This window comes from Telmatherina bonti (assembly GCF_933228915.1).
Source record: "Telmatherina bonti genome assembly, chromosome: 10".
NCBI lineage: Eukaryota > Metazoa > Chordata > Actinopteri > Atheriniformes > Telmatherinidae > Telmatherina > Telmatherina bonti.
Window position 1 is genome coordinate 9,241,600 of NC_136628.1, and position 11,101 is coordinate 9,252,700.

General features: G+C 45.7%; 2 protein-coding genes across 2 annotated transcripts in view; one reads left to right on the forward strand and one right to left on the reverse strand.

The window, feature by feature from the left end:
* capn5b (calpain 5b) overlaps positions 1-11,101 on the forward strand; it is a gene marked incomplete at both ends in the record, with an annotated part of 51,373 nt that overhangs the window by 15,903 nt on the left and 24,369 nt on the right. The window contains one exon of the mRNA XM_079247237.1: positions 3,624-3,755. Within this exon, the coding sequence (XP_079103363.1) occupies positions 3,624-3,755 (132 nt within the window). The remainder of the gene's footprint in view (positions 1-3,623; positions 3,756-11,101) is intronic.
* ompb (olfactory marker protein b) lies at positions 10,089-10,571 on the reverse strand (the record flags this gene model as incomplete). Its single annotated transcript, XM_079248038.1, has 1 exon — positions 10,089-10,571. The coding sequence occupies one exon, from the start codon at positions 10,569-10,571 to the stop codon at positions 10,089-10,091; it is 483 nt and encodes a 160-aa protein (XP_079104164.1).

Genomic DNA, 11,101 nt, shown 5'->3' on the forward strand with positions numbered 1-11,101 from the left:
TTTTAACTTGAGCTAATGTTTTTGCTTCCGCCACCATGATGTAGACTGGTTTCCTACGAAGAATCCAGGCCATGGTGGAATGAAACAGCTGGAGGATGTTCGTTTAGACTAAACACACGTAGAAACATCATGTTGTGCCTTATGGAAGCAGAAACAATGCAGTCCTGAAGGGTCTTAGTCACACCTGCGTTTACCTTCCACACAGCAGGAAGATCTCACCGGCTTGACTGAAAGAGATATGACTACCTGAAGAGACAGACGATCTTTCTCGGATCGGGAACAGAGATACGTGCCGTTCGTAGCTAAACTGCTACAACTTGACCTGAAACTGTGAAAATACTTCAACATCTTGTTCCTTTCTTACACAACATTGAACATTTTGGTTTATCTAACCAACATTTTGTGTGACAGAAGTTAATGAGCTTCCAAAATTCATGGGACTGAATACCAGCAGATGAAGTACTGTCGTGAATAAATGTCTGTCATTAGCGCCTCGGGTCACAGAACCTGCTAAACTGAAAGTCTGATTTGCAGACCAGGAGTTTAACAGTCTCTAATTTAGCAGCCTGTGGCAAACAGGGCTAGATGAGGAAGAGGAAGATGGTTCAGCTTTGTGTGTTGTGTTAAAAGAAGTGCAATAAAGTTTATTTATCTTCTGAAAGAATTTCCTTTCTTCCTTTAAAGGCAGAGTATGTAAGATTTCAAGGCGATTCTTTCCACCACCAGGTGGCAAACACCAGGTCGTGAGCAAAACCACTAAACTGCTACCTCCACAAACCACCACAGGTTGGCAGTAATGAGCTAAACTCACCCCTCCTCCTTGCCAGCTCCAATGAGGGCAGGAATCGCTTGTGAGCTGTAGCTCAGAGCCGCTCTGCAATAAATGGGCTTATACTCCCCCAACTGGTGAAAAAAAAGTACTTTTTTTTACTGGTCAGAAAACATTCAAGAAGGGTCTTTGTCATTAATTAAATTTGTAATTTAATAACGCATCAAATATGGACAGACTGGAACCTACATGTTTAAAAAACTAATTATGATTGTAGTTATTTTTTTGAGTTAATTTATTTAGAAAATATTGAAAACCTTACATACTCCACCTTTAACTGATCTCTGTTGAGCAGGAGCATGTCAGCGTCGGCTAAATGGCACCTGTGGCTGGTTAAATGTCTGCATGTGTGGCAGATCACTTCCCTCCCGCCTCAGCCAAACACATGACTGATGCTCGGGATGTGAGGTTGAAAAGTCTTCAGTGGCAGGATAAATGATTAGGGTGTGCTCAGCCACAATATTCACATTACATCAGAGTCTGCAGGGCCAGGCCCTGATCGATACTCTATTACTCTTCCACCTGAGCCAATCCGTGGATGGCAGGCCACCACAGGGAGCCGCTCCGCTGCTCAGACTCCACAAATTAATGCTGCTGCAGACAGGAAGGAGAAACCTGCCTCCATATCTTAATTAAGTCCCAAGGAGCTCAGCTAGACGATGTCTGAACGTTGCTCTTCAGAGGAACCGTAGAAGCTCCTTTCAGATGGGAAGCGCCTCTCTGCTGGTCTGTGGATGCTGCTGAAGTCTGCAGCCCTCCAGGGAGCGCTGCAGCGGCCACCTCTTTGGAATAAAAGCTAGCTTTTGCGGCATTCAGCTTTGCAGAGTCAGCACGTGGCTGACCTTGTGTTGCATACGTTTGTGTACATGTGTGTGTGTGTCGCTGTGTGTAGATATGTTGCCATGTGATGTAAAGGCTGGTAATGGTGCTGATATTTATGTTTAAGGCCATATGGTGGACTTGGGTGTGCTCCAGCTCACATAGGAAGGATTTCCAGGCTATCACAGAGATATAAATAAATAAGTAAATAAATAGATAAATAAATGCATTCATGTTTACAATCCCCATGGAAGATGTCTTAAATCTCCACTCCACTCCATCTGCAGTGTGGGAACTGTGGGAGGACACTGTAGCCTGCAGGGCTAAAACATTATGCAGACTTCAGCATGCGTGGTCCACTGCACTAAAACACACTAAACTGTTCGTGTTTATTTAGGAAGAATGCGCTTTTGGTGGGTAATAATGTCCACAGGATGAAAATCCCTGTGACTTAAAGGTAGACTTCAGGTAAAAGATCCTCCCCCCTCTCATGCTTTATGAGATGGACTTCAGAGGAGAATAAAAACCAAAGGAAAGCATTTATCCTGCATTTCTTTTGTCCGTTTGATCATTTCTGCAGCCTGCGACGGCGCCATTTGAAAACAAGCTGATACTGATGTGTAAGATGTGTCGGAGTTGAACGTACAACCTGAGGAATGTGCCACCACCAGCAGCAGCAGCAGCTCAGACCAAAATAAACAAGACAAAACCAGAAGTAAAACGTGAGGCTTTGAGACGCTCAAAAATCTCATTACTGGAGATAAAACTGATCCAGTTGCACTCAGATAGCATCCCTTTCTTTTGGAAGACTGGAAAGCTCTTTTAGAACTTTGCTTACTCCTGTAGAGACGTGTGTGTGTGTGTGTGTGTGTGTGTGTGTGTGTGTGTGTGTGTGTGTGCTGTCAAACCGCCTTGTAACAACAAAAGAAGAAAATTTGTGCCGTAACAGAGAGAATCTGAGCCTCGATAGAAACATCGGCGCTGATGAAGCTTCACAGAGCTGGTGGTCGCTGCTGCTGCAAGATGAAGGAAATGAGTGATGATGAGGATGAATAGATGTGGGAGAAGAAGGAGGAAGATGGGTCGATGAATGCGTAGATGAATAAGAGAGAGAGAGATGGAAGGATGAAGGGATGAAAGAACTGAAGCAGTGGATGATGGAGAGAAGGGTGGATGATGAATAGAAAAGGAAGGGGGAGGATTGATGGGGAGAGATGGACGAAGATGGATGAATAAGGGATGAAAAGGTGGATGGAGGAGTGGAGAAGGAGGGAAGGAAGTGGAAGGGGAGGATAAAGGAAGGAAATATAAAGGGATGAAGCAGAAATGATGGAGAAGTGATTGGATGAGGACAAGGATGAGAGGATTCATGGAGGAGAAAAGGAAGGATGGATGGATGAGAAGGATGGAAGGATAAGGGAGGGATAAAAGATGGAAAGAGGAAAGGATGAGGGACAGAATGATGAATGGATAAGGGATGAAAAGATGGATGCATGAGAGCAGGATGGGAGAAGGACCGAGGATGGAGGGATGAGGGAGGAAGGGGGCGGAGAGATGAAGGGATGGGGAATAACAGAGGGAAGGATGTGTGGGAGGGGTGGAGGATGAAACAGAGGAGGAGCAGAGGAAGGACGGAGGAGGAAACGTTCCACTTCCTGTCCCTCGCATCCTGACAGGAAGCAGAGGAAAGCAGATGTGTGTCTGCGCGTGTGCGTGGCGTCTGATCGCACGGCGGCAGAGATGTGAAGCTCCGAACGCTCGCTGGCCTCCCGCTCGCCAGGAGAAGGTCATGGCCGTGATGCGTGGGTGCACGCGGACAGATGGTCGGACTCGTGAACAGCCCACATCTTCTGCTGCGAGCCTTCACACCCCTGCAAAGGAGAATATGTTGCTTCGCCAGGTCGTCGTTTTAATGGAAGAACTTTCCAGAAAAGTCGGATCCTTGAACTGTTTGTGTTTGTGTGTCGGGGTGTAGGAGCTGTGTGAGGAGCCTCACCTGTTTGTAGATGGCATCAGTGCTCACGATCTCCATCAGGGGCAGCTGGGAAACTGCTGGTTCGTCGCCGCGTGCTCCAGTCTGGCCTCCAGGGAGTCTCTCTGGCAGAAAGTAAGTATGTAGCCCGTTTTTCTCACCACATCACAGCGTTTGCATGAACATAAATATGTTCGACCCCCCACCGTGTCAAATGTCTGATTAGAATCAGAGAAGGGATTTTATTGGAAGATGGAAAGTAAACACCAGAATGCTGATTTGAGCATCAAAGCCTCTGTGTTGTCTTGGCTCAGTCAGCTGACGGTTCATTAGTGAGTTTTAATGTGAAGTCATGAGGAAGAGCTGGAGGAGAGGATGCTGGACGGATGTCCTCTCAGTGGGATTGTTATCAGGGTGGAGCCAGCAGGGAATTATCTCCACCGCTACTACTAGCAGCCGGTGGAAATGGACAAATGGACTGAGACATGATTAATGGAAATAAGAGGCAGATGGATGTCCTCACAGATAAAACATGTTTTTTTCATTTTAAAATGGTCATGATGATGATGAACACATATTTGGTCCGATGGAAACGTGGTGTTGGAACAATTTCAGGGTATTTACATGTGAAACCTTTTTTCTTTCTGCATGTGAAAAACATCAAATCTACATATAATCCAATGTCAAACACAAAGAAATGTCAATGTGAAACTTACTGGATCATTTTTTTGTTCAAGTTTTCTATTTCTGCCATTTAACTTCAAGTAAAGATTACTGAAGAAAAATGTTATTTTAGTTTCACTAATTTTTTTGCAAAAGAAAGTTAGAAATGTATTTGCACTTTATAAAATATGTCCAGGAGGTTTATAATTCCACCACTAAATGTAGAGTTTATTCAGACTCTATACGGAAAATCCACAATGATACACACAATTCACGATACACAATGACATCATTTATTGGATGTTCATTACTGTCACTATGTTGCTAGGAGACATCTATTTTCACCAGGAAATGTAAAACTTTCCACTCAGAGAGCCTAATTTGATGGTAATGTCCAATCAGGAGCAGCCAAAGAACAAGTGATCCTTGTATATGTTTGATTCAGCTGAGCTGGAAGTGGTTTAGTGAGGATAGCAGGTAAATAATAGCAGGAATATGTGGAAATGAGGAAAAAGTGTAAACATGTAAATAGTTTTTTCCAGATGTGAGAGAATGATGTGCAGATTTAAAAAAAAAAAAAGGTCTTTGTCACGGTTGATCTGTGTGGTATTTCTACAAACTTCTATTTTCTTGTTCTGGCTGCTCTTTATGTTGCTTCATCTATTCATACATTCATTTTACATTTTAGCCTCAAAATCTGAAAGCTGAGGCTGAAAAACATCACGTCTGCATGGAAACATCACGTCTGCATGGAAACATCACGTCTGCATGGAAACATCACGTCTGCATGGAAACATCACGTCTGTGTGGCATGGAGCCAAGGGAGAACTTTGTCCAACAACACCAGACTGGGAGGGGGGGGGGGGGTGTCACCAGAAATGAATCACAGGTCCGATTACATACACCATGGTAGACAGATTCGTTAAAACAATATTTTATTTAACAATTCAATAAAAGTGTTAAAAATCCCCCACCCTTTTTGTACACAGGCACAATTAGCTTGGGTTTTGCCCTGAAAACAGAAAACATGCAAAGAAAAATAAAACAGCACACCTCAGTATGGTTATTAGAAATGCAGGCACAAATAACAAACAACAAAAAGTCCTGTTAAAACCTGGGCTCTAACCACAGTCAGTGCTAGAGTACCCGTGACCAAAACCTGGTCATTGACCAGCCGCAGTCTGGATGAATGGCCAGGGATCACAGGGGAGACAAAAACAGCAGCAGTTCCTCAGGCCTGTTGAAGCACAGATTTATTTATTACCTGGGTTAATAGTCGGTTGATTTGGAAAAACATGCCCTTACCCAATGTTGCCTCTCCCACAAGGAAGAGCACAGGAATACCGCTGTCCCGGCACCGGCTCCAACTTAGCCGTCCACAAACCCTCAGGAGTGAGGCCGCCTAACTCCGCTGATGCCCTATAAAGCTGCCAGTGGCATGCAGAGCAGTCAGGCTAGTCTAGCCACAGCTACCAGTCTGCGACTCCAGGCAAGGAAGATCTGCAAAGGAGCCACCTTGCTGAATATAAAGGTATCCAGCTCCGCCCAGTCATGATTGGCAATGTGCTGCAGCTTGGAGGTGCAACGTGGGAGGGAGGAATCTCATTCCACCACATCTGCATAGAAACATCACGTCTGAATGGAAACATCACGTCTGCATGGAAACATCATGTCTGCATGGAAACATCATGTGTACATGGAAACATCATGTCTGCATGGAAACATCATGTGTACATGGAAACATCACGTCTGCATGGAAACATCATGTGTACATGGAAACATCATGTCTGCATGGAAACATCACGTCTGCATGGAAACATCACGTCTGCATGGAAACATCACGTGTACATGGAAACATCATGTGTACATGTAAACATCATGTCTGCATGGAAACATCACGTGTACATGGAAACATCATGTGTACATGTAAACATCATGTCTGCATGGAAACATCACGTCTGCATGGAAACATCATGTGTACATGGAAACATCATGTCTGCATAGAAACATCACGTCTGCATGGAAACATCACGTCTGCATGGAAACATCACATCTGCATAGAAATGTCTGGAATTGATCTCCCAACTTTCCAGTTGGAAGCCAACTAACCATGTTGCCGCTGAAAGGCACCATGCTAAGTGAGACTGCACCGATTCCTGTGGCTAATCAGCGTGCTTATTAAATAAAGCTGTTTCAAAGTGTTCTGAATATGTAACCAGGATTAAAGACACGTCACACATCATCTTTGTGTTTACTTGTTAACTCAACTCGCTGCAGGTAGACACAGGAGTTATCTGATGTTATCTGGTGAAACACAATCAAGCATCTAAGTATCTACATACATCATCAGTACCTCTGAATGTCCTCGAATGGAGGCAACCAACACGAGGCCTGGCGAGGCGCTCACACTAAGCTCGACACTGAGGTGCAGCTCTTCTGGGCGTCTTTTCTGGACAGTCCTATTGGGAGGAGACCCCAGGGCAGACTCAGGGCCTACTGGTGGGATTATATATGTCCATTCTGGTCTGGGAACATCATGGGACCCCCCAGGAGGAACTGGAGAGGGCTGAGAAGGAGCTGGTGTGTGGCCTCCTCTTTGCAGGGTTACATTTCAGGATTCAGCTGCACCATACTCCCGTGGTGATGTGGTTGTTTCTCAGACAGTGTCGCCTGAAGGCCACGGTGGTTTTCACACCAACATTCCCCAAAACTCTGAACTTTTTCAACATATCCTGCTCTGTAGTTGTTGAAAGAAATTAGTTTGCATTGAGAAAAAAGATGCTGGTGGATTATTGAAGAATTTCTAAGAGTTTGCATACCTCAGGTTGAGAGGAAAGACTGCAGGCCTGGTTTTAGTCATGGTGGGAGATGAAGAAGACCACATGCAGATTTTCAGGCAGGTGTTGATCAAATCTTTATTTTGTAAGAGCCCAAAACAGTGGAGACATCTGAAACACGCACGACCAAAAGTCCTGCGGGAAGCTGCCAAAGCAAGGAGATGAAACCAAAATCTAAGCAGCAAAACTGACAGACTGTCATATTTCTGGTGTAAAAACCTCCCTGTAAGTATTAACTGACATGACGGTGATGATGTAAAGGACGTGTGGGAACTGTGTGAGCTTCAAGCCTGCTCATTTGCATTTGTGTTTGTGGGAGTGGAGAAATCTGACACGACTGAGGTTGTTGCTCTGAACAGATGCACAACCAAAGCTCAAAATCCGATTCCTCATACGTATAAATTCACAGAAAATCTCAGTGGAGGACGCCATCATTGGTCATTGGTCAGTTCAACGTATAGTTAAATGCCAAACCAGGCTACTGTCGATGAACCAGAAGAAGTCAGATCCAGAAACTGTTCGCAGCTCTTCATGCCATGTACGTTTTTTAATTTGTTTTCAGGTTTTCTTTAACTACACAAACATAAATTTGACAGGAATATTACCGTGTACCTTTTCGCTGGTGTTCGCAGTCTTACACCTACAAAAGCTTTTGCTTTTGTTGTTTCAGATTCCTGCAGACGAAAGCAGCGAGGTTCTTCATGCGCCACAGAAATGTCATTTTCTCTGCTTTTTCCCTCCCAGACTCACTGATGTCATGACTACAGTTTATATCCTCTCCATTTTGAAGTCTAGACTTTGTTTGGGCGCCCATTTTGTCCTCTTCTTAAGAATAGCAACTTATAAATCAACCCATACTCACCAGCCACCTGTCAGGTCTGCATGTTGGACAGCTCGGTCTGATCAGCCAATCACACGGCAGCAACTCAACTCATTTACTCCTGTAAGCGTGGTGGAGATGACTGAATGAAGTTCAAATTGAGCATCAGAATGAGGAAGAAAGAGGAATTAAGTAAGATTGGAGAAACGTTGCTGGTCTGATGAGTCTCCAGTTCAGCTCCACATTCACATGGTAGGATCAGAATCTGCTGGAAACATCATGACAACATGGATCCATCCTGCTGTCAGGATCAAGGCTTCAGGCTGCTGCTGCTGGAATGGTGGGGGGAGGTTTTCTGGTCCCACTTTGGTCCCCTTAGTACCAGTATGACATGGTTTAACCAGCACAGCCTACCTGAGTCCTGCTGCTGACCATGTCCATCCCTTTCTGAGCACAGTGTAGCATCTTCTGATGGAAACTTCCAGCAGGATGATGCACCATGTCACAAAGCTCACATCATCTCCACCATGACGATGAGTTCACCGTCCTCCAACGGCCTCCACAGTCACCAGATCTCAGTCCAGCAGAGCAGCTTTGGGATGTGGTGGAACGGGAGATTCTCCTCATGATGTGCAGCAACTGTGTGATGCTTCATGTCAACATGGAGGAAAAGCTCTGAGGAATGTTTCCATCATGTTCAGTCTGTCACAGCAAGGATTAAGGCAGTTCTGGAGGAAAAAGGGGGTCCAGCCTGGTACTAGAAGGTGGACCTGATAGTGGATGATGAATGGAGCGGATTTGATCCCTAAAATTCCACATATCCAATTTTTCTTGCATGTCTGATGTTTGATTTTTTTTCTTTCTGTCCTCTAAGCTCCGGCCCTTCAGGGCCGCTATGCTGCAGGTTTTTGTTGTTTTGATGCTCCAACAAGCCTGATTGAAATCCAATGACTCCAACAGCTTGTCAACTTCCCATCAGGCATGTTGGGGCACAGAAACAACAAAAACCTGCAGGACAGCGGTCCTAAAGGACTGGAGTTTGACGCTTGTGCTCCAAATGGTTGAAACTGAGGCTTAACAACCTATTTATCTACTTGTTCATGTAGCTGAAAACCTCCTGAGGTTCATGCAGAAACTTTGTTCTGTCTTTAAGTCTGGTGTGGTGGAGGTCTGCTCATTAAATCGTCTGCTCCATCTCTAATTTTACATGTTATAAGTACAAAACAAACATTGGACCATGTCTCACAGGAGATGCTTTTCCCCAGTGAAAAACTGCTGCTGCAGCAAAACATTTTGTCTTTAGTCTTTAATGTAATTATCTAGATAACTGACTTTAAAGTGCTTTCACAACTGATTCTAGAAATGCAAGAAGTTTGGATTCTGCAGGTTTTGTATAATTTCCCTGATTTAAATCCTGGCAAACAGGCCAAATTTTGTCCATTTGTTTAACTTTCATAACAGGGTGACATGCAAAAGTGAGCAAAGAGGCTGCATACCAATGAGGACAGTTGATGAAAATCTGTATTCATGCATTCAAACACTGCAGGCAAGGCGGGTTTAATTGAGACTCTGGAGAACAGGTTGGCTTTTTTTCAGGGAAAACAGGTTTGACAGTTCAGGCGACGAGTTGTGCAGACGGAAAGGAATCGATTTGTCTCCTCATTGTCCCTAACACGTTCACGTTGACCATCTCGTCCCCGCGGAGGCGCATCGGAATGAGGGCGAGCCTGCGGGAGGAAGAGTCTCCACACGTCCTCTTTCCCTGGTTTCACCATACAAGATGGAGAGAGACGAGGCAGCAGGAACCTGTTGGCTCATCTGCTGGGGAATACTCACACACACACACACACTGTCTCCCTGCATCATCCATGTGGGACTCGACTCCTGCGAAGCCTTGAGGGATGTCTGTTTGTCAAGCAGGAGGTGAGGGAGGAAGGCTAGAAGCCCAAAAACAATCACACTCATGTTGTTAATGAAGAAAATGCAAATTTATTGAGTTTATTAAGATGTTTCTGAGTTTTTCCCGACACAGGATGCAAACACATAAAGGATCATTTGTTGTGGTTAAAAGAATAAAAACAAAAACGTAGAAGGATCTTAAAAACATTTTAAAGCATGCAAACACAGAAGAAGCTGCTTTTTGAGCTGCTAAGAGTCAGGTACGAAGTTGATGGAGCAGTCAACGCTCTCTGGACTGCAGCCTTCAGCAAATGCAAACAGGAAGTACATCACCTTCCTCACCTTGGCCAGCTCAGCAATCCTCTCTCCAAACTCAGCTGCATCAGCCTCGTAACACTGCACATGGGCGGCGGAAGCATCGCCTGCGGCCCTCCAGAAAAGCCCGGTGGGCTCCAGCAGCTGGCGCGTCATGAGGTTGGTGAGGTCCGGCGTCCAGAGCTGCGAGGTGGCCGTGATGGTGAGGCGCCCAGGCTGCTCCAGCCGCACCGTCCAGCGGGCAAATCTGAGGGACTGTTTGGAGAAGTCCAGCCGGTACACGGCCTCGTTGGGCTGCAGCAGACGCTCGCCCTCCTGCCTCTTCTGGCTGCGCTGCTGCAGAGACTGAACCCGCAGGCGCATCATCTCCGTCAGCTGCGTGTCCAGCCGGAAGGGAAGCTCCATCTCTGTAGACATGCTCGCAGTGTCCACTTCAGGGCTGGATTTGATCCGATCCATGCGTCTTCACCTTGGCGTAGTTCAGAAACTCAGAATCTGTCTCTTCCTGCAGACCTGCTCAGATTGTTTGTGTGTGCGCCTCGGTAGCAGAGGGTGGATCTTACACCAGGAGCCGGGAGAAAACAAGGCTTTGTCCACAGGGAGCTGTGTTCAGGACTGTTTGTTTTGGACTTCGCTTGGTTACGGATCCCGGACTGTAACATGTCTGGTGCTTGAAGTTCCACCAGGATCACGGAGATCTGCAGGTTTGGTGATGAGGCAGTGTCAGGATGAGGAAGAGAACGGGGAAACGTTCCCTTCTGCCCTTCAGGGAGCAGTTTTTCAGACAGCAGAGGAAGTTTCTGGTCAGTCATCAGGCGAGTTCAGCTGCTGCGTAGCGCCGCTTGGTCCAGATGAAAGCTGAGATAGATGGAGCTGCTATCAGCACACAGACAGAGTAACCAGCAGCATAGTGACAGACTGCCTCACAAATGACTCGGAGATTTCTG